Genomic DNA, 24,362 nt, shown 5'->3' on the forward strand with positions numbered 1-24,362 from the left:
TTGAATTTGTTTTATAACATTTTTACAGAGAACGTAACATCTTCTTAGAATAGAAGGAAGAGTCTTAAGATTGTTTAGGAATCTTAAGAGATAAGCGAGGGAAACAGTTCATACAGTGCTCTCTGCACAAGAATGAGCACCCAAGTTCAGAATCCAGACACCATATAAGAAGGCAAGTGTGAATTATGCATGCTTATAACCCCAGCACTAGGGAGGCAGACATGGGAGTCCTCTTCTGGCCTACTGGTCAGACAGTCTAACTGAATTAGTGAGCCCCAGGTCAATGAGGGTTTAGAGGGAGGAACAAAGAAAGGAAATGTTGTGGTTGATTATATTATAGTCTTAAAAAATAAAATAAATAATTACAAATATAAGAATTTGCTTTTGTAGATTCCATATATTGATATTTACCAAACTTATAAATGAAAGTAGAGATATTTAAAATATGTTTGTTAGTTACTAAATGAAAACTACATATTTCGTATCAGCATAACTAGACATCTTTAGTGAAAAATAACTATTTTCAAAAATTAAAAAAAAAAGGTAGTAAGAAGAGAGAAGAGGCAGGAAATGGCCCCTCAGGAACAATAACTAAGATAGTATTGACCACTTGCATCAATGCATGTGTCCTCATATGCATCTATGCCCTCATGCACATATGCATTGCTCCCATCATACAATATATAATCAAGGAGATTATATAATGAGTCAATATAATAACCTTGATAATTACAATAAAATTTTGTATACTCCAAAAGAGTATTCATGTGCTCATAGGAATGCAGTCCTTCATAAAATTTCCTGCCATTTAATCACCCTATCAGTTGCCTTTTTCTCTTTAAAAAGAGAATCTCGTGTATTTTTTCCCTAAAAAGTCAAGAAAAAAACCTGGTTGTGAATTCAGCTGATGGAATTGGCATGTGCTTCAAGGGGATAAAGAGCTGCTAACTGGCTCTGTGGTACCACTGCAGTGCAGTAACAAAATGAGACCTTTCTGTCTACTGCACTGTAGCTGACACGTTGCTTGGAATATGTTCCCTCTTCATCAAATCTTTTGCAAAGCATATATCTTTGAAAGTAATATAAAGAGAGGAAAGTCCTAATGTCTTCCATGCCCACAAGGTTTTCTACAATAGTAAGCACACAAAATTGTAGACATTTCAGAATATTTTGTAAGAATCACCAAAGAAATTCAGTAATCAATTTCTGATTTGCTACAAAGTTATTTATTTGATTTCACTAAATTTGGAGGAAAAAAGCTAAGGTTTTCCCATAAACTTATAAATTAACACATAGCCAATATTATCAGGCATAAATGCCTTTAAAAAGAACTTTCTTGTTTTCTGTATTAGAACTATTTGGTGATATATATATATATATATATATATATATATATATATATATATATATATATATATATATATATAAAACATTGGTGCTAACTCTACACCAAAGAACCAAAATATGTTACCAAAGCATTTACAAATTACTTGTGAAATGATTTCACAAATGTGATATCAAAACCTACATAACCTTAGCCATGAAGAAGAGTGTGTCTTGAAGACATTCGGAGTATTTCCGTGAGGTTCGTCCCATGCTCAGGTCTCCCGTGTGGATCAACGGCTCAGAGCTGTGTTCAGAAGTAACAGATAGCTTTCTCTAAGATCCTGGCTAGTGGGACTAATAGGAAGGAAAGGTTTGGCAGGCCTAGTAAAAGCCAGTGGGAGACTTTCCATGGTTCAAAGCCTTTTATGATCCTGCATATATTCTACATTTATTTCAAGTCTATTCATTAATAATTCTCTTGTTCATAAATTTCCTTTAATTTTCATGTAGAAAAAAATGGCTGAAAGGAATATGAAGGTGCCTAATCAACTGAGCATTAAGTATATGCCATCAGTTTAAATAAAGAAATGCATCCTTAAAATACACCAAAGGAAAAACAAAATAATAAAAAGCTAACTCACTAACTCCCTGCAAAGTGCAAGTTAGAATTACCGTGAGATTTCACTTTAGCTCCATCAGAATGGCTAAGATTAAGAAAATCCCTCCATGGCTTCTGCTTCAGTTCCTGCCTTGAGGGTCCTGTCCTGAGTTCCTGTTCTGGTTTCCTGTGATGACGGACTGTAAGTTGCAAACGGAAATGAACACTCTGGACCCCAGCAAGTTTCTTTGGGTTGTGGTGTTTGTCACAGCAACCCAAACCTAACTGGGAGACAACCTGGGAGAGTAAGAAAAGGACACATTTTAAGATCAGCATGAAGCTTTAAATACATGATCACCTCCCTACCTAATTTATTCTCCTTAGGGAGGTGTGTCTTCATTGATGCTCAAGTTTTCAGATCTCCAGTTCTCTTCCTTTCTTTTCTCCAAGATGACAGCTGAGCAAATAGAGGTTTCCATGACCTTGTGACTGACTCTTGAATGCAGTGGATAAACAGGGTTTGAGTACAGGCTAGCTGGAGGCTCAGGCAAGTTGGACAACCGTGGCCATTTCACTTTTCGTTATCTCTTGGCTTGGTCCGGCCCTAGGGGAATTCTTGCCGACTAAGCCCCATCTCAGCCCTCATTGGTCCTACCAGTTCTCTAAGAAGCCTGGCATTACATGCTGGTCTCCTGCCTCCCTGTCCTTACGTCCACCGTGCCTTTGTTACCATGGAAACACCTCTGTCCAGTTTAGCCATTAAACTTTCAGAGATCTTGGGAGTTTTTTTCTGGGAGGAGATTAGGTAACAGAGTATCGAAGACAGCCTTAATCTCACTGCTGCTTGCTGCAGGTGCACCACATAAGGCAAGCTCCTTCTGTAGCTCCTAGCAGGAGCTGGAGTGAGGATTCCGTGCTGCTTGCCTCTGCCTCAGCCTGCCTCCCATGCCTGCGCTCAAGAACTTGGGCCAAAAGAGAAGGGGAAATAGGTTGAAGCATCTGCCCCTGGTGTCTTTCCTTGGCTCATGTTCTCCAAGCCCACTTACACAAAGGACTGATTGCTGGCTTCTTTCTCCCTTTGCTTTTAAATATTCCTCTGGATCCTACTCACCAAATTTTGAGGGTGGTATCTCACTTTTACCCAATTTTATTGATAAGATACTGGAAAGGGAAGTAAATGGTCGCCATAATTTAGGATGCATTTCTTAGTAGCCATATACTTATTTAGTCTTCATTATTCACAAACTTACCTTTAAAATCTTGGTGGTTTATTTACCATCTTATGGTGGTTGATTTGTCATGGCTGAATATTTTGATTAGGAATTTAGATTTCTCGAGTATACTGGAAAGAAACACCTTGCTACCCACAGTGTGGTCCATGGGCCAAAAGCATTGACAACACTTGTCAGAAATGCAGAATTGCATCCTCCTCCCCAAGTATTAGTTAGTACCTCCATTTTTGTAGACTCTTCAGCTGTGCCTACATCTTTATTGAGTGTGAAAAGCATTGCCCTAGGCCACTGTACCTGCTGACGTTTGTGTGTGCATCAGCTCTGCATACCACAGGCATCTAGTGAACGCGTACTAATCGGTTCCTCATTCAAGGAGCTTTATAATTATGCAAAAACAAGTGCAGCAAAATAGACAGTTCCAGATCTCATTTTCCCACTCCCAGATCCACCTTAAACTTGTTTGACATATCTATTAAGATGAAGTGTATGGTATGCATTTTCTTGAAAAGCAATCTGACATAGAGAGACAAGAAGAGAGCATTAATAAAATTCCCCAGCTAATCACACTCACAGCTGAAGTCACTACTTCATGAGCACTAATGGGGAGTTTGCCCTCTTTGAGTTTGACAAAACTGTAGTATTTCTCTTAGGGGTGGTTTGGAGGTGGGAGGACAAAGTCACAGTTTTCATCCTGCACTTTCATTTTCTGATCACAGTGTTTTAGAAGAATCTAGGCTTTTACTTATTCACCAGGCTTTCAATAGAGAATCACATTAATCCTTTTAAGCTCCTTATTCTAATGATTTATTTTGTTGAAAACCATAGTGATCCTCCTTTGAATTTTAATGATTGCTGGCTATTCAAAGATTCATTGTTTTGACTTCCTGTCCTTACCTTTGTTTCCTGCATGTCTGTGGGGAACACCTGTCTAATACTGGATCTGCCACTGGTTTTCACTGGCTTACCAGAGTCACTCAAGCCTATCTCTGAGTGTTAAGATGCAATGCTAGCTACTCACCCATGACAATAAATGTAGGATATATGTCTGCAGAGATAGGCAGGTAGACAGCAGAGGGACAGATGAATGAATGAGTCATTTTCTGGTGAAAATAATGTTGTGGATTTGTTAGCATATGTTGTCAATGTTGAAAATCTAGATGATAATTTAATAATAAACCCTGAGGTGTGACATCTAGGAAATGTAAATGAGAAAGCAACTCAGATTTTGAAAGTACTGTTTTTTCCACCCCCGATCTGCGACTACGAAAACTTCAGCCAATCACTGAGCCTCCATTTCTTAGCCCATGAAGAGATGGTGAGCTCTTTTTCAAGGACATGGTCATGGTCTCTGTTTAGCGAGGGTTAGTACATGGCAAGAGCCATGATGTGGCTCAGGAGTGAGCACAGCAACTGCGTGTTGTGCCTTCAGAATCTAGGAAGTGGCTGTGCCACAGCCTCGACTTCCTACTTTGTGCCCCCTGCCCCCCGCAACGTAACCACACAGAGGAGTTTTCCTTCTCCTTTTACAGGTATTGACCTAGGAACATCATGGGGTTTTCAAGAATATATTATCCTAACATGAGATTTTTAACAACTACACTGTATTTATGCATAATACATTTCTGTGCCTTATCTTCAGGCTTCTGGACTTTGATTCAGAATACCAGGAGCTCTGGGATTGGCTGATTGACATGGAGTCCCTTGTGATGGACAGCCACGACCTGATGATGTCAGAGGAACAGCAGCAGCATCTTTACAAGGTTAGAGCTACCCTTCCTGCTTTTACTTTGCTGTGGGAGATCTGATTAGCCTGGCGAGCCTCTCTCTCTCAGGGAATCTTTGTGTTCACCGTATGTATCATAGTTCCTATTAGAATTCCCTCCTCTGTCCCAAACTCATTTCCATCCCTAGTGTGCTGACAGGCTGCACCGACATCATAATTGCAAGAAAATTCCCTTTATCACATTCTGTTTGGTGTAATTCTAAAGAAGGACAAAGCTTTCTCTTCGAGATGAATAGCGATAAATGAAACTGCATTAATACAAAGATGGAAACAGAACGAAAGATAGACCAGGCTGGTAACGCTTAACAGTATGTGCTTTAACTGGAGCACTCAGGTGGATTTGGTCCACCCCTCAGATCATCTGAGAGAAGAAGGAAATGTGCCTTCATTTGGACTTGTTGTTACCAAAGTATAGAGCTCACGCCATTTGAGGTATGTTTGTGACACATGCAGCATACTGTCATTAAGTGTGTGCATTTTCAAGTGGTTGAAGAATTCATATTGATTTCAGGCAATCCATCTGATAACCATCAATATCACTCCCATGCCTGCCAGATCCCCCTTAAGCTAGTGTGTTTTGCCAATCCTACTTACATAGTCGTAGAAGTCCTTCCAATACAATCATGGGTTTTTTTTTTTTCAAACTGGAGGAAAAATAGTCTGTAAGCTTCGTAGTCCCTGAAAAGGCTGTGGGGGAAGGAAGAGGGGTGTTCCACGAAATATCAGGCTGCAGTAAATCTTCCTCATTTAAGCAATTTTTATTGGAGTAATTCTGACAGTTGTCATCCTTGAATTGCTTTGAGCATATGGCATATTTCAAAGAGCAGATTGTGAATCATAAAAAATAAAATTAATAACTATCCACAGGATTAGCAACAGTATGATGGCAAGAAACAACTACCCTCTAGCTTTTAAAAACCCTTACAGAATAAGAAGTACATTCAAGGTCAAATAAAAGTTATCTCCTTCCCTGGTACCATTTTAGGTAAGCCTTCTTTAATAAGGTACTTTAACTTTGGCCTCCTCTATGGAGAGAGACACAGACTTTAACGGAGTGTGATTGACATTAATTATTGTCCCTTGGGACCTGTCTTAGTTAAGAAAAGATATAGGCTCCCTATGGAGTCAGCAAATGGGGACATTTCACTCTCTGAAGAATTCTGTAGAGTCTTGGAGATTTGCAGTGACTTTTCTGTTTCCTGTAGGATAGCTGCCCATACAACCCAAAATATTCCCTGACATAGCCTTGTTTGAGTAAGACTTTCCAACTCATGTTAACTAAAGCTAGGCTATCTTACATCTCATGTCAGGATCGGAAATTACATAGGAAAAATGCTTACAAATCTATATTACTACAGTGCTAGAAAAATATTTTACTTCTAAACCATTAGCTCAGAACTTATTGCAGTCACGTTGCCAAATAACATTTCTTCTTGATGCATTTTGTATTTTGCATATAAGCCACTATTTTTCTGAAACAGTGCTGTTCTTTGTCAGAATCACAGCTATATAATTTACATCACAATTAATAGGAAATCACTGAATGAAAAAACCAGTTGTCTTTTTCTTGTGGTTTCCTTGTAAGTGCGCTGTCTGAGAATTCCCATTCTGGCCCTCAGAGGGTGATTATTCCACCCACTCAGGATGTCTAGGTTAGAGTATTTTCCCAAACATTTTCCACACTGTGTTGTTGTCATCTGTGACTCAACCTGTCACTGTGCTTCTGCTTTTAGGTGTTCAACATAGGCAAATCTTCTCTTGACGTTTGGTATGTAAAGAAAATAGAATCAAGAAACCTAGGGAAAAAAACACTACAGGCCTGCAGGGTCTTAACGTGATCCCCAGGTAGTCTTAGAGGTCTGGAAACTTCCAAAATAACCTGAGGATATGGAGCTAGGAATCCTCTAGAAGTGTGGCTTTTATGTTAGAAAAACTGACTGAGGAGAGTTAGTTTGAAATCTTGCCCAAGACTCCCTAGGGCTTTCCGGGTCAGGTCAGCATTTTCAATTCTCCCTTTCTCTGTTCTAATCTGTTTTTAGGGGACTCCACCATCCTGGTGGCTTATTAGAGGAGACATTATAACCTATCAATCAGAGAGACTCCTGAAGGAGTGGAGCTCTTTAATTGCTCCCAGGCCATTTTTAGGCTTTAAAATGCCATGAGACCACCTTGATCAATTTTATCTTCATATTGGCTTCCACCACCCCTGCCTATCAACGCTTTATCAAATTTCTTATTAAAAGCACCAGTGGGGAGAGTTTGTGAGACCGCACCTCCCACTACAGAGGGTTTACTCCTGAGGCGCTGTGACAATGTAAGATGACATGAGCCCACTTCAGGCCATTTCTAAACTATCATACTTATCTTCACTTCCTTTTATATTTTTTACAGTGTGTGTGTGTGTGTGTGTGTGTGTGTGTACATGTACCACTTTGCACACGTGGAGGTCAGAGGACAATTGATGGCAGTTAGTTCTTACTTTCTACTCTGTGGGAGCCAGGGATCAAACTCAGAAACTCAAGCTTGGCACTAACCATCTCTATCGGCTGAGCTATCTTGCTGGCCATTTTTACTTGTTGAAAGCCTTAACATCTAGCTGAGTGATGATGGTGGCACATGCCTTTAATTCCAGCACTTGGGATGCAGAGGCAGGCAGATCTCTGTGAGTGTGAGGCCAGCCTGGTCTATAAGAGCAAGTTCCAGCACAGCCAAGGCTGCACAAAGAAACCCTGTCTCAAAAACAAAAACAAAAAACAAGTGCTAACATTAAGAGAAATTGTTTCATACTTGTGATACATAAACACACACAGACACACAGATACACACATAGACACACACACACACACACACACACACAGAGCAGGCATGAGAGTACATGCCTAATGAATGCCTATAATCCCAGTCCCAGCTAGGAGAGTAACTTTAAGGGAGAGTGTTTGGTGGCATGTGTGAGGCCCTGGGTTCAAACCCCTAAAACAACAATGACAAATGGAAATGAAGCTCTGTGTGGCGCATTGAAGGAGATAACTATGAAATTTCTAAAGTAACTCTTGAGTTAAGTGAAGGTAACAACTAAAGTAAACATAGGCAAGGGAGCCATTGTCCCTGCTACCACTTGCACCTGGGGACTTTGTCCCTCCACCCCTGGGTAGCTCTATTCCATCACCCTACCCTTCCCTGGCAGATGGTTGTGTCCAATTCATGCATTTGTCTAGCTCCAGGGTCCACACTGGAAATGTCAGTTTAGAGAGAACCTAGACTTTCTAGCACTTAGAAAGTGAAGTTCATTTGGCGCTTTCCATGCTAGCTGCTGTTTTCCTCGTCTGCTTCTATGCTTTGGTCTCTGCTAGAAACTCACCCACCCTACCCTTAACTCCCAGATGTGGAAGCATTCATTCCATTCGGCCCACCTCTTGAGTGGGGCCACTTCTTGTTGTATGCTGTTTACCCAAGGCCAGCCAAGTCCAAAGGAACATACACAGGGAAAGAACGGGCTTCGACAGGCAAAAGAGACATTGATACAAGGTGACATAGTTTGGAAGCCTCAGCACAGCCATGAAGTATAAAGCACACTTTCTGTTTAGGCCATTTCCTGTTTTCAGATTGTAAGACACTTAAGACTCTTTCTATTAATTTTAAACTGTATCATCTTGAGAGCAACTCAATTCTTATTAAACATTAACCATTTACTAAATTACATTTTCTCTCCCGTTTTGAGATGACAAGACGTACTTCCAGCGTTTCCCTTGCCCCACCTCTGAATAAGAGTTCTATTTTCTAATAAACGCTGGCAGTGTCTTCAGCCTAGAAAATACAAACCACATCCCACCTTGCTTTTTTCTTCCTCAATCTGAGAATTGCCTACTGGGAGAAATGGCTCCCGCCCTCTCGGCTTCTTTCTCTTCGTTCTTTCTACCTTCCTAAGTAGGACAATTTAATTTGTCAAAAGTAACCACCGTGATTTCGAAAAGTTCAGCTTCTATTTGGACTAGAGTTACGGAGCCAGAATCCTTAATCGTGAGGAGCTGTCACTCCAATGGTCTGCTTGTGCATTAACTATTAATGGAGAAATATTTAAAAACCCACTTGCAAAGGAAAAGCTCTATTTTTTCATTTCTGCGGATCAAAGGGGACATTATTCTTGGGCTCAGGGAAGCTCTGTCACCTCCCCCCACCCTACACATTTTATAGACTAAGTGACCTGGAAATATGTCATCGATGGGAGAGCTGAGCTCTGTTGCTGCACTTCCCCAGCAGTCACCACTGACTTTGGAGCGCTTCAAGGGAGTGTCCTCTCTGGACCACCTGACCTCCACCTAGTCTACACTACCCTACTAAACGCAGATGTCAGAGGTAGTAGTGATCTGGGGATGATGCAGGATTCCAAAGGAAAGGTTACTCTCAACATGCAAGCTCAGAAGTTGGAGTCTGGTAATTATTGTTAAAATTGAGCAAGGGTTACTTTCAAATGGCGTGAGTGTGCCTTGAGTGAGTACCTTAGCTGTTCTACAGCAATGCTAGGTCACATGATTTCCTAGGGGCTAAAAGTAACCCTTCCCGCTTGGAAACAATCCAAAATAGATACCCACCAAGACTTAGTACCAGGAGGTTTACAGTGGAACTTTTTTCATATTTAATTTTAAATTTTTGTTATTTTATTTAGTTATTTGTTGTTTAGATATTTATTGTATAGCTGCAGATTTTATGGAAACAACGCCAGTTTTCAGTATTGTTCTCTGTTACGGAATTATCTAAATGTCCTGTTTGAAAAAAAAAAATCTATTTTTTTTTTTGTCTAGTAGTTACTAAATATGTTGTTTAATCTTTATGTCTATGGATTTCAGATTGTTAAGAATTTTTATGAAAATATTCAAAATATTTAAAAAATGTATCAGATGGAGTAGCATAGTCCTATAGTCTTTATAGGGGGGAGGGGAGAATCACTTAAAGTTTATTTATTCAGAATAGACAGCATAACAAGACTTCATTTCAAAAGAACATTTTAAAGTAAGAAAACAAATCAGAACTGAGGAAAATACACACACACTAGAAGCTGCTTCTGTGAGAAGAGTCAGTGTGCCTGACATAGCTGCATAGCCTGGAGCATCCTTCACAGCTAACAAAAAAGAAGGTTGAGTTTCCTGGTGGCAAAAGCAAAGAAGGAAATGCATTTCCCATGAGAAAAACTGTAATAGTTCCTTTGAAGAAGCTAAGCTCGTTGGACACACATTTACACCATCTGTTAAGAATACTTATTAAGTGTTTATTAGAAGCAAAGCTGAAAACATGAGATTTGTAACATCATTTCAATGACTTAATTGCCAGGTAAACTTTCGAGACTTTGAGCACAGATTCTCACCAGGGGAGACTCCTATTGATGAAAGTTAACCAAGCAAACAGAGATAACGGCGGTGACTTACAGGAACAGAGAAATAGCATGGAAGAAAACACTAAGGAAAAACCCAAACAGCATTTGAGACATAGCAATGAGGGAGCTGGCCTGGAAAGAATTATTAGAGGACAGAGCACATTTTGGAGGAGCACAGGAAAACGTTCCTGTAGGGAATTTGGGTGTGTGTTTAAATGGCTTTGCAACTTTAAATGTGTATGAGCTATGGTATTCTGAGGAAAGAGCTAGAGAGTAGAAGAAGATGTATGGAACATACTTGGCGTGTTATTTTATGACAGCCGGTGCCAAAATGATGTTGTCATTGCTACGGACTTATCATAGAAAACAGATTAAGCACGCTATGCCTATATTTTATAAACTCACGAAGATCAGCCCCTGGAATAGATTCCTTTCATTCCCTCTGCATGGAGGTGGCTCTAAATAATTAGTTGCAGATGTTTCCTGATACTCTCATGGCTAAACTCAAGTTCCTCAAACTGTAGAGTAAATCAGCTTCATGGCTCAGGCTGTGGCGACGGGGTTTAGAATTAGAAAATATCCACCACATTTACCTTTTTATATGCTGGTTTATAGAACAGAAATGAGAATCTGATAACTGGGCTTCCTGTTGGGATTTCAGTACCAAATCTTACACTTTCATCTTGATTGTGCCAAGTGAAACAAGTCACTAGTCATTGCAGCAGCCAGGGTCAAATATCTGGAGAGCAGGAACACAAGCCACATGGTAACTTTTACTTACCTCATCCCTAGTTGGCTAACTGGATAACCTGATTGTATGTTACATTAATAGCCCAGTAAGATAAGAAAAAAAATATGCTTAAAATCATTATAATCTTTCAAATAGCATTATCTAGTAACTTTTAAGGTGACCAGAACTGAATAAAACCCACCCTGTCTCCACTGCTATCTAGAAATAAATTTGTTGTTCCAGTTTTATTAAAGTTCCAGAAGCCCATAGATTAATTGTCACATTAATCTGAGCCTTAATGAACCACTGGTTGATATGGATGCTCGACGTTATATTTTTCTCCTTCTAATTTGAGAGTGGGCAAACCTCTACAATGTTTAGGGAAAGAAAAAGGTCGATGAATGGTTCTCGAACTTATGAATCATGGTTCTTGCTGGAGCCTGTAATTCCTATTTGATCTACTTAAAAAAAAAGAAAAGAAAAGAAAAAGAAAAAGGGGCGTGGGATGGGGAGAGGGATGTTGGAGAGTAGGATGCCAAGAAACAGTTGGCTCTCCGCAGAGGGCAAGGAAGGGAAGCCCTGCCAGCAGTCTCCAATGGGGAGCTGCGGTCCGGAAGGTGCGTTGGCTCTGGGGCTGGCCTTGTGGCATTGTGCTGCAGCAGTTCTCTCTGGGGCCTGGCTAGCTGTGGCCTAGAGTGGATCAAACAAGCTGTGGGGGACAGTTTCCCTCATTTGCATCACTTCTAGACAGCCCTGTCGTACTCTTTGCTGACAGGAAATCACTGTCTTTGTCACCTTTTCTCAGGGCCCTCCTTTTGGCAGAGATGGGCCATGTGACCACGCTTAATCACAACAACAAGGCTGGCTGGAGATGCTGACATGTTTTCCTCCGCACTTCAATAAATGGGTAGAAGAGTCAGTGGGAAATGACTACATTAATTTTAGAGTGAGAAGATAATTAACACTTGAAGGCCTGATGCAGGGATACTAGAATCTACGGAGTTATTATTCAAATCAAAGTTCATCAAAAACTTGTAAAAACCGTCTGCTTTAATACAACTTAAAAAAAATATTTAACAGTGAGCTCTGGGCACATTGGAGAGAGATAGGGAAGAAGGCAGGGAGAGGGGTTTGTTTGGATGTGAGAAAGAGGAGTGGAGAAAAGAGAAGAGGAAATCATAGCAGGCATTAGCTATGTTTGAAAAAACAACTTAACTGGGCTAAAACTTTGCCATTTGGGGCTGGGCCTGACGCATGTAAAACATTACTTAGATAAATGAATAGGACACTGGCAAACAAAAGCAGCAGTGTGCTCCTAGAAAACTGTGCTTGAAGGAGTTTCCTTGGCAACAGAAATGCAGCTCCAAAAGCAGACAGAACTTTCCTCAGAAAACATACTATTAATAACAACCTTCCGGAACAACTTGGAACAACTTGGCGACTTGGCAATAGTGACTATTGCCAAGTGTTCAGCAAATTAATCTCACACACGGAGTTTATATTTCTCTTGTCTGTGGTTCTGCTGGACCCTGCCTTGAACTCACTGCTTTTCAGTGGCACAAGAGTGAAAAAAAAAAATTTCTAAATGCCATCACAGGGGGAAAAAAAAAAAAAAGGAAACCAAAAGAAAACTAAGTATCCAACATTGCTGGCCAACAACTGTGTCCAGCTTCTGGGAACCTACCAAGCCATCTCAGCCTGCAGAGATGAGTTTGTTCCAGTGCGGGCTGCTACAGGAAACCACACACTTTAATCGCCCTCTTGAATACCTCTTTCCAGTAGAGATGCTTCCTGGAACCGGGCTTGATCAGGGGTTAACAGCCTGAGCCTGGCTCTGGGGCGAAGCTCATTTGAGACCACAGACTACAAACACGCAATGCATAGATGGGATGCTAAAGGTGGACCGAAGGTTATTTTCTAAAGAATCATCATTTCTCGTCAGTCCAGAGAACAGACTCATCTTGGGTCTACGTAGCCAACGGGAATCATTTGAATTCTCCTAAAGGCTGCTTGCCAGCTGGGAGTGGAGACTTCCCCTCCTCCGACCTTTTTTGAATCCTTGGATGTAAAGGTTAAAAGTAATCAATATCTCATTGTGCCACTTGGTTTCAGGGTAATAAGTAATAACATCATGTTAAATCCAAATGATTCCAGATTGCACCTAAATGAGTTGACCCGTTAGGGAGGGGCATTAATTGCAATTGGGATAACCAGTAGAGTTTTCTAATAAAAGTTTGGCTTAATTGTAAAAACAAAACAGAAAACAAAAACTTCAATCTTTAACTTTTTGAAAACTTTTACTTAATTAAATAAGAATCTATTATGATCTTCTTCTATGTTAAGCTGAGAGCTTTGGCTCCATCCCCAGATGTTTGTAGGTTTCTTTTCTATAAAAGTCCTAACAAGAAAGGGCTTGTTTCACTGTCCTTTTTGGCTCCTGATACTCAAGGAAGCATATGTGTTTCAGATAAATGATTTAATAGAAATGCCATCTACTTTTTAGAAGTATTTCCTAGTTTTAAATTACTTATTTTTACAGCTTATATTCATATTTTTACTAATCTGGTTTGGAGCTAGAAAAATTAAATGATGTGTGATTAAGCTCTATAGACCACTATGATATGAATTTGAGCCTGCTATTTTGTTAAACACTAGTACAGTACCAAAGCTTAGATATAAAAACCAAGTATTCTCATTGACAAAGGGATGATGGTGTGCAAAAGAATTAGATTTAATGTTTTGTGTAATTGTATTGGCTATGATAACCTTTATGTATATATGTATATGTATATATATACAAATATATGTGTATATATATATACACACACACATATATTTGAATCTAAGCACTTTATCTTTATTATGATTCTACGGAGGCAGTATTTTAGTTATTTCAAAAGAAGTTTTAGAATTTGTTCCGAATAGGTGGTCAGCCCTAAGAGAATTGTCTTAATCATGGCGCTTTCACAAGTGAGCCCACTAACCCATTCCATTTGTCCTTGTCTCACAACCATGTCTAACTGTACAAGGAAGGAGAAGTGTGGACTGTGATGTGCGAGACATGTCATCTTTGGAGTGCCTCTGCTGTCCTATCTCCAGTCCCAACTGTCCATGCTCCTTGCATCTTAGCCCTGAGATCCATTTCTTTAGGAACTAAAGAAAGAAGTCTGCTCAATCCTGATATTTGGGGGTGTGTAATACTGAATTACATTCTGATCATAAAATCTAGTTTAGCTGGGGACTGTGTGGATGTAGCTCTGTTGATAGAGCTTCTAGTGTCCATAAATCCCCAAGTAAACTAGGCATGGCAATCCCAACACCTGCAAAATAGAAGCAAGAGGATCAAAAGTTCAAGGTCATCCTAGGCTACATGAGGCTCTGTCTCAAAAATAAAACATTGTTTAGATGAAAGGGCGTGGGAAAGTGAAGTGGGTAGAGAAGAGCAACAGAACATACCCAGAAGATGGGCAAAGTACCAATTTCTGCTTTATCACACAATAAAAAGTAAACTGTGTTCAGATAGGCATGTGTATTTGAGTATGTTCATATGCCATGAAATGTGAGTACAAGCTGAGGATCCAGTGTTGAAACACATGAGCCTGTGAGGGACCATTCGCATCCAAATCGTAACAGTCTTCAAAGAAAACATGATGGATTTGAATCGGCTCTTTTTTTTATCAGAAGTCTTCCATTTGCTAAGGCATCTTAGCACTCCAGGGAAGCCCTGTATTCTGTCAGATTCAGAAATACACTAAAGGCAGGAAGATTCAGCCATGGGAACGCTGATATCCCCAAAGAAGATTTCCTTGGAAGAGGGGTCCCTGTGGTGAAATACCCCATCGAGATACCATTTGTGGGAAAACCACTTCCCAGTGCTGTCAAGGAAGCAATTTCCATTCTCAGAAATAGGGACATTTCTCAGCATCTTTTTAAATAATGTGGGCATTTTTAAAGCTCACACATTCTTAAACAAGGCACTTCTGTGACACTGTGTCCCTAATGAGGTACACTGGGGTAAGGGACGGGAGGAGTGCCATTTCTGCTGACCTTAGTTCCTTTGCCCAAGACACAAAGCACACAGGCACACATACACAGCTACATACATGTCTATGTACATATTTTTTTTTCTGAAGGAAAAGCGTGCCATGTTAATACTCTATTGTTTCAGGTTGGTTTCGGCTTTATTACTAAGCTTTCTTGCCCAGAGAGAGATAGGTGTTTCTCTAGAGGAGCATCTATATGTCTTGAGCCTCAGCTGAGCTTACTGTTCAGCTGCTTTCTAGTTGATTCCATATGTCTGTAGACATTTGCATAAAAAATTTATGATTGTGATATTCCTCTTGTCATGCTATCCATTAAAAACTGAGAAGCCTGTGGAAGAAGTATGCACAGAAATGCATTTATGCACACCCATTTACATATGGGCACACATGTGTATGAAGTATTAATTTGTTTAATTAAAAAAGTCTTTCATCAGAATTGAGTTTAGATGAAACCAGAGTCCTTGGACTCAAGACATTTAGAGCATGCATATATAAATAAGAACACAAAATTCCTTCATATATGCCAAGTTTTCAGTCAGGAGTACATTTCTATGTTATAAATCTTGCCATATTGGATTTTCCTGCCTTCCTGACAACAAAGCAACCCCCTTTAATGGTTATAACTGCATCCCAAGAAAGCTCCCTTCCAACTATCACCCTGAGCTCTTTGTTATTAATTAAATGCATACCGTCGGCAATGGTGATGGATTTAGACTCAGTAGACTAAGAAGGAACAATGAGTGTCGGGTGAGATGCCCAGGGATTGGAGGGCAATGGTGCCTGCTTGCCAAGCATGAGGATGGGAGTGTGGTCCCTAGGACCCATACGGTAGAAGTAGAGAACTGCCTGCCTGCACACGTCCCCTCCCCCTCCACACACACATTTTAACACATGTGTTATGCATATACACAACAAATAACTAATAAAAATTTAAAGGAATTAATGATTACAAGTTTGTTAAAGTTTCACGCGCCAAGAGGACAGACTTCGTGCCCGTGGTGTTTATTGTTTCCGGTACCTAGCATTATAGAAACAACAATTATATTTCATCAATAATTCCAGTGACATTTATTCAATTGTTAAACTCTGCTACTTAGAAGTATGCTATCATTTCATGACTTTTTCAAGTAAGTCATTGAGTATAAAATTTCATAGCTTTTTATATTGACTGTAAAACCAAAAATCTCTATCTTTGAAAAACTAAAAACAAGAAAGACAGTCCTTAATAATCGCTGTGCTGCCATTTGACTAAGCTGATATCAGGGGGGGAAAGGGGAAGAAAAGAAAGAGAGAGAGGGAGGAGAGTGCACGAGGTGACTGAGACATAAACGGCAAACGGCGCAGCAGTGTGAAAACTGGTCACAATAAAGGTGTAGGAAGTCACTAATCTCTCAGTAAATAACACTGATGCAGCCTTCAGTATTTATGTTAATTTTTAAGTGATAACAATAGCTTCAGGCTTGGTAGACCACATTTAAGGATGAACAATTAGTGGCTGGAGAGGTGGCTTACTGAGGAAAGGCACCTGTGCTGCTGAGCATGATTCTGTGATATACATTTATGCCCGCCCGAGAATGACATGTCCTGTGCAGATGTGAGAGGAAACACCGAACAGTATACATGCAGGTGAGAACATGGCTAATAATTACAGATGGTCAGCATACATCAGCACAGTTTGACCTATGCTAACCTGAGGCTTTATTTATCTTCATTCTCTTAATTATTTTTTAGTATAAAAACTAATGGATTTCATTCTGACACTTTGAAACGTATCATTCATTGTACTTTGCTCATATTAGGTCCCCCTTCATTACTCCCTCTTTTCACTCCTGTACTATCTAGGAGGGTTATTTACACGGTACACATTGTAGGAAATTAGACTCGGAGGCCGGAGAAATGGCTCAGTGGATAAAGGTGCTTTACCACCTAAGTGTGAGCCCCAGAATCAATGCTGTGGAAGAAAGAAAAGAGACCTGTAGGGTGTCCTCTGTGCTCCACGTGTGCATCACTGCACACACGTGCCCACATATAAATAAATAAATGTTAAAAAGTTAAAAAGGAATGGGGAATTGGGCTTGACTTGAGATAAATGTGTATTTTCAAAGGTTGTGGTTGTCATGAAGGAAAGACAGAGTGAAGAACATGGACTTAGTCTAGTCTTTAATTCTGGGGTGTTGGGGTGTATAAAGAAGGCTCCTCCTTTAAAAGGAGCTCTTTCTAGTAAACTTAACTACTTTTCTCTTCCATTATTCTAGAAGGCTGAGACGAGGGTTTGCTCTATGCTTTCTCCCATATTTTCATTTTACACAATGTTTATGCTACTCATAATTTAGAAAATAATTGTCACATGTGAGTTATATATACATCACATCTAGCAATGAACTGTGAACATTTTCTTCTGAGACAGGGTTTCTCTGTGTAGCCTTGGCTGTCCTGGAGTAGCTTTGTAGACCAGGATGGCTTCGAGCTTGCAGTGATCTGCTTGCCTCTGGCTCCCAGAGGCTGGGGATTGAGCTAAAAATGATCATAATGAGTGAGTTAACCCAGAAGCAGAAAGACTCAAATGGTATATACTCACTTATATCTGAATACTAGCCCAAGGGGCATGTCCCACGAAAGCCTTCACTTACCAGGAAACTGGGACAGAGGGGAGGACATCCTATTGGGACTCTAAATGAGAGAAGCATGGAAGAGTAGCAAAGTAGAAGGATCCAGAGGGTCCTAGAAACCTACAAGTAGAACATTATGATAGGCAGATTTGGGCCCAGGGGTCCCGCTCAAACTAAGGCATCAGCCAGGGACAATACAGGCGGTAAACTTTAAACCCCTACCCAGATCTAGCCAACGGTCAGAACATTCTCCACAGTTGAATGGAGAGTGGGATATGACTTTCTCATGTACTCTGGTGCCTCACATTTGACCATGTCCCCTGGAGGGGGAGACCTGGTGGCACTCAGGAAGGACAGTAGGTTACCAATAAGAGACTTGATACCCTATGAGCATATACAGGGGGAGGTAATCCCCCTCAGGAACAGTCATAGGGGAGGGGAATAATGGGAAAATGGGAGGGAGGGAAGAATGGGAGGATACAAGAGATGGGATAAACATTGAGATGTAACAAGAATAAATTAATTTAAAAAAAGGTGTGCACCACCACCGCCCCATGGGAACATTTTTTTTTTGAATAATAGAAGTATTTATTTTTATTGAAGTGCCCTCAGTTATGTTCCTTGGCACCTTTAAAAGATGATAGCTTCAAAACACAGCAACCCCCTGTGTTGATTCTTCTGTAGGGCTCTGTAGATCAGCCAATGCTTATATTCTTAAGGGCACCTTGTTTTCTTCCTGATTGCCTATTCATTCTCTGTACTCATACAAATGGTATGTATTTGTAGGTTAAATATTTAGCATATATAGATTCATATAAAATCAAAATAGTTAATTCCACAGCAGGACACAAATATTAGTGTTAAAATATTTTTCTCTTGAAATTTAGGATTTTCTTTTTTTATTTACTTATTTTATTTATTTATGAAGGGCTACAGGAAAAACTTGTGATTGAGTATTTTAATTTTGCCCTTTACCTAATTTGAATATGGTGCATATAGTCTTGATGTCATCAAAGAGCACGAATTTTGTAAACACAAAATTGTGGCCAGGATAGAGTAAATTATACTTAGTAGTTGTGTTACGGAAGTCTCAATTTGAGCTTATGCAATTATGAAAATGCTAAACCATTTGAAAGTGGAATTTGTGATGAGTTTGTATTTTGGCTTTTTGTCTCCATGTTGAGATCTCACTGAGGTCTTCCTCCTCAGCTCTCCAATAAAGCTTTATTTAAAAACGAGATTGACCTACAAGGCACAGTTTGCAGATTCCTGTTCCAGAAGAATCCCCTGCCTATGTACTTGATTGAATTCAAGATGAACGTCATCATTCTTAGTGCCTGTGCCTCAAATCTGGTGTTTCCAGTGTTTTAGAATCTTGGTGGAAAAATATAATAAGCTCTTTCTGACTTGAAAATGGTTTGTGTAACCTCACAACCGCCTTCTCATCAGAGTCAGAACACACTTACTTTGACCCCTTTCCCATTTATGTTGTATCATCTGCTTTTTTCTTGATGGGCTCTTTGCTCTTGTTTTTCTACCTCACAGTTCCTTGAAATGATACTCTCTCTTGCCATTCCCTCTTTTATCACTTCTTTTATGTTTAAAACTTTACATCAATGGTTTTAGAACACTAGATAGAACAAAGCTTGAGAAAGAGACACGAGTAATGTATTAAAAATAGCTACATATATGACAATAAGCCAGGGAAACTGACACACTGTGCACACTCTAGGTGGAAAGTGGGCCCAGACCATGCAGCTTGATGCCTTCATAAATAATAGATAATGTATCAGCTAAAAGAAGACATGTCTCTCTTCCCGTGTGGAAAGAGGTCTATGGGGGATCTATTTGTATGTTGCTTTCATTTTATTTTTAAATACATTTTCTGGTACACAATGTATGTAAAAGCACCTTGGACAAGCCACATGCCTCTTCTAAATCATCACAAAGTCCGTTATTTGCTGCCAATAAGAGAGAGCTAAAAACTCTGAGAAATCCATGGAGCTCGCTATGTCCCTCACATACATGGATTCACCAGTAGTCTCTCAGTGCTGGCATGTTCTCTTCTCTAAGAGGCTGCGGGAATACTCTTAGTTGCATGGACTGTAGACAACACTGAAATAAAGGATCTAAAAATATGGTTTTATTAGCTTGAAAAGAAAACTGCAAAAAATTGAAAAAAATGTGACTACATAGAAGAGAGAAAAGATATCTAATTATAGAGCATGGGTTCTGGTTGATTTGGCAATTAAACCTAACAACAGAAGGCTTATACAACTTTCAATTTTCTTGCATTTCAGTGCACCATTAATTGGTTCATTTCACCACCAGGTGGCCTCATATACTCTATTGTGCTTGTAAGACTCAAAGTGAGTAAATGGCTCTTTCACTTCTCTGAACTTTTGTCGCTGTCTCTGGTCCTTCACCAGCAGCTTGTCTGCTCTGTGACACTTGTATTCCATAGTTGGCCCAAGAACATAAGTAAAATCATACTGACTACCTTAGGAAACTAATGCTAGTTTAAAGCTGGAAATAGTAAGACAACAAATAAATGAGATTGGCGTGCATGGGAACACAAGTGTGTGTGTGTGTGTGTGTGTGTGTGTGTGTGTGTGTGTGTGTGTGTGTGTTGCACTCTAACCACTTTACCATGTCTCAGCCCCATTCACATTGTGTGTAGGAGTAGCCGATTTCGAAGCTTCCTCAGGAAAAGACAAGGCCTACCCAGACTCAGACCTCTTTGAAGAAAGTCTACTCTCCTCATCTTTGGTCTTAAGCTTAGTGTTTATCTTGTAGACACCCTTTTGAATTTTTGAAAAGCATCACTAAGGACACTGTAAAGAAATCACATGATCAAGTCCTGAAGGAATGAGCCAGAGCCCCTTGGGCATCTACCTATTTTTATGATTGTTCTTACATCTGTCCGTGTGTATGCATGTGTGTAGGCACAAGCACGCCATGTGGCTGGTGTTGAGCTCAGAGGCCAACTTGTATGACAGCTTGTCAGGATTGCTCACAGTGCCTCCACCAATAGAGCCTCCTCCCTGGGCTCTGTCTCTTTGGGTGTCATTTTCCTCATGGTGAAATGAGGAAGGCTTGGTTGGGTTGCTTTAATGTGACTTCCACTTTGCCACACCCCCGGGGAAGAAATACAAATGGTTGCTTTGATAATTGACTTTGCCTAGGAACAACCTGGCAAAATTGGAGTTCTGTAACAGTTTTAAAGGCTAAGAAACTCATGTGTAAATATAGTATTTTTAATCTGTCATAGAAGTATAATTTCTGAATGCTACACTATCGCTGTTCACTTTGGGTGGTGTCATGTGTGAGCCTTCTTAACCCTCTACCATGGTGGCTTTCCCTCAGCAGTAGACTAGCCATTTGCTTACTCTGTGGTGACCTTTGCTCAGTCTTTCTCCCAACATCAGTTCTGTGATACCTATTTTCCACACACCTTAATCTTCTTGCTTTTTTTTCTTTAGGAATATCTACTAAATACTCCTCTATTTTTCACAATATACAAAAATATAGTCACTACACCTTGAAATTAGTTATACAGCTTGAGCAACTTGTTTTCCCTTCTGTTTGCATTGTATTGATGGTTTATATCTGAATTGTCACCTCGACTGTCAGAGCAGGACAGCTAACAGCACTTAGTTGTCTATGAGTGTTGTAGTTTGCTTCCCTGTTGCTGTGACAAACCATGTCCTTAAGCAGGACAGCCTTAATTTCAGCTTATAGGTTAGTCCATCACTGAAGGAAGTAAAGACTGGACGTAGAAACAGAAGCCACAGAGGATCTCTGCTTACTGGCTCCCAGAGTGGACTTTCTTCTATAGCCCAGGCCCATCTGCCTAGAGGATGACACCACCCACAGTGGGATGGGCCACCCTACATTAATTAACAATGAGAAGAATGCTCAACAAACATGCCAATAGGCCAGTCTGATGGAGGCAATTCTTTAATAAGGGTACTCCTTTCCCAGGTGAATTTAGTTGGCATCCAAGATTAGCCATCCCATCGAGGAAAGGTCATTCGGTAAAGATCTTGCTCAGATGGGATCAAGAATGTTGACTTATAAAGGTACTTTGGGTGACCTAGTGAGAGGCAGTCATTCTACCCACAGATTCTTACTGGAGTGTCTTCTACACAGGACTGTGTGGCTGTTGGCGGAAGGGCTTAGTGACTGGGCCACGTGCTTATTTACTTGAGGAGAAACTGATTACAAGTTCTATAATTTGCAAACTGCTTTAATTAATAACAAGCCTGGTAAATAATTTATTAAGTTTGCATGACTTTCTGTATTCCAAAACACATGTCCTACCTTTGTTCTTCCTTTTTTTCATTTTGGTTTTTCAAGACAGGGATTCCAGGGTTTCTCTGTGTAGCCTTGGCTGTCCTGGACTCCATTTGTAGACCAGGCTGGCCTCGAACTCACAGTGATCTGCCTGCCTCTGCCTCCTGAGTACTAGGATTAAAGGCATGCTCCACCACGTCTGGCTGCATTCTTACTTTTTAATAATAAATTTAAAAAGTTATCTTAGGTCCTAATACATATATTAAGAATGAGCTGGGACTAGGGAGCTGGCTCAGTAAAGGGCTGAGTTCAACTATGCTGAACCAATGTGAACCGTGTACTCCTTTGGGAGCTGGGGAGAGGAGACTGCCTGGAGCTGTTGACCAGCTAGTCTGGCATATTCAGTGACAAGCAATTAAAGAGACCTTGCCTCAAAGAATATGGAAAGTAGGGACCAATACTTGAGGTTGTCTTTGGATCTCCAATACATACACTATGGTGCACACCCACATTCACACATATAAATGTGGACATAGAAATGTCACATACATGCATCTTTCTCCCTCTCTCTCTCTCTCTCTCTCTCTCTCCCTCCCTCTCTCTCTCTCTCTCTCTCTCTCTCTCTCTCACACACACACACATACACACAGATACATGTATTCATAACACACAGAGATAAAATAAAAAGAATCCATGGTCTAATATTTTCACCTTTTCCTAAAGCATAAGAAAAATATCATTTTATATTACTAACTGCATAAGGATAAGCAGTTAGGTATTGTGACGTCTATAGATTACCAAATATTTTTAAAGCTATCCTGAGCTAGCAAGATGGTTCAGTCAGTAAAGATACTTGCTACCAAGCCTGCAACCTGTGTGGTGGAAGAGAAAAGTGACTCCTGCAGTTTGTCTTCTGACTCCCAAATGCAACCCTTGGTGCACATGTATTCACAAATAAATAAGTGCAATTTTTAAAAATGCAAAGGCCATCCTTTTCTTTAAGTAATTTATAATCTACTTGATTTAGAAAAGTGAAAATAAACAGCAAATAAAGCAAATAACAGCAAGAATGCAAATCTGCATGCATTCAGAATGTTCTCTTATTTTCTCATAGTTTATGTAAGAAATGATAGTTGAGCTGGTATTTGCTGGGGAGAAAATTAAATAAGAGAACAGACATAGATTCTTTGCAGAAAGATGCAATGTGAGAAAACCCCTTAGATCTGAAAACATACTTGACATGCTTCAAGAGCTCTGCCCAAACCAGGAAGTCATACTGGAGAGGGGTAGAAAGCCTGTGATGACTCGCAGGAGGCTTATCCATGTGTTCGATGGAACTTATTAACAGGCAATGTCTTTTTTCTTTCTGATATATTTCAGTGTTCTATTTAGGGAAGAAAAGTAATATACACAGATATGTAAACTATTGCTATGAATAAATACATAGATGAGAAGAACAGTGCACAAGGCTCTGCTACGTTGGCATGCAACATTTGGATCGAGTTTGAGCAAACACTTGTATAGTGCTTATTACAGAGCAGGCCTCAGATCTTGTATATGTTTGTTCATTCGGTCTTCAGAGCAACTTTTATGGAGTACCAACATTATTCTTAGGCAAGGAATGAAGGCCCAAGGAAGTACTGAGATGATTGTTTTTTATAGGTTTGGTGAAATTACTAGTGCTGGCTAATGTCTTTCCTTCCTAAGAGTAGAGAAAAGTAGTTGTGCCTTGCCTTGTCTATTCTACAAGGTGGGAATTGAGTATGTATGGAATGTTTACCTTTTCAATGATTCGTCTTTGATGTGACTTATGTGTAATGTGGCCAGAGAATAATTATACTATATTATTTCTCAGAAAGATAAAAGGGGGAGAATTGCAGTCTTGCATGCAAATGTGTAACAGACCAAAAAATAAATCTTATTAGAAAAGTCATTGTGTTAAAATTGAAGATGCTCTTTGAAAGATGCATTTTACATAGAAATGTGGGATTCCTACAAACATGGTCTGATTACACACACCTTCAAATACTAGCGGTTGAAAAAGGGCAAGCCTCTCTTCATCTTTGTTTTGCTGATGGTGAGACTGTGGAAAATGAAATGACTTCATTTGCATTACACCACAGGCCATCCATAGAATAAAGACAGGGAAATAGTCAGAGGGCATCCAGTGAGAGGTAACACCTCTCGGTGATGTGTGGAGAAAATCCTCCACACCACACGTTGTGGTACCCATTTTTTCCTTTAAAATTTGCCATTGTGGCAACATCCTGTTTTATATGCTCACATCTCATGCTTTTCTTTCTTACTTTCATTACTTTCTTTTCTGTCTCCTCTCGAGGAGTGGTTAGCCTTTTTTAAAAGCCATCACACGTTATTG

General features: G+C 39.9%; 1 protein-coding gene across 1 annotated transcript in view; it reads left to right on the top strand.

Annotated features, from left to right (window-relative positions):
- Akap6 (A-kinase anchoring protein 6) overlaps positions 1–24,362 on the top strand; it is a 443,673-nt gene that overhangs the window by 325,170 nt on the left and 94,141 nt on the right. The window contains 1 exon segment of the mRNA XM_051145949.1: positions 4,796–4,916. Within this exon segment, the coding sequence (XP_051001906.1) occupies positions 4,796–4,916 (121 nt within the window).

This window comes from Acomys russatus, chromosome 1 (assembly GCF_903995435.1).
Source record: "Acomys russatus chromosome 1, mAcoRus1.1, whole genome shotgun sequence".
Classification (NCBI taxonomy): Eukaryota; Metazoa; Chordata; class Mammalia; order Rodentia; family Muridae; genus Acomys; species Acomys russatus.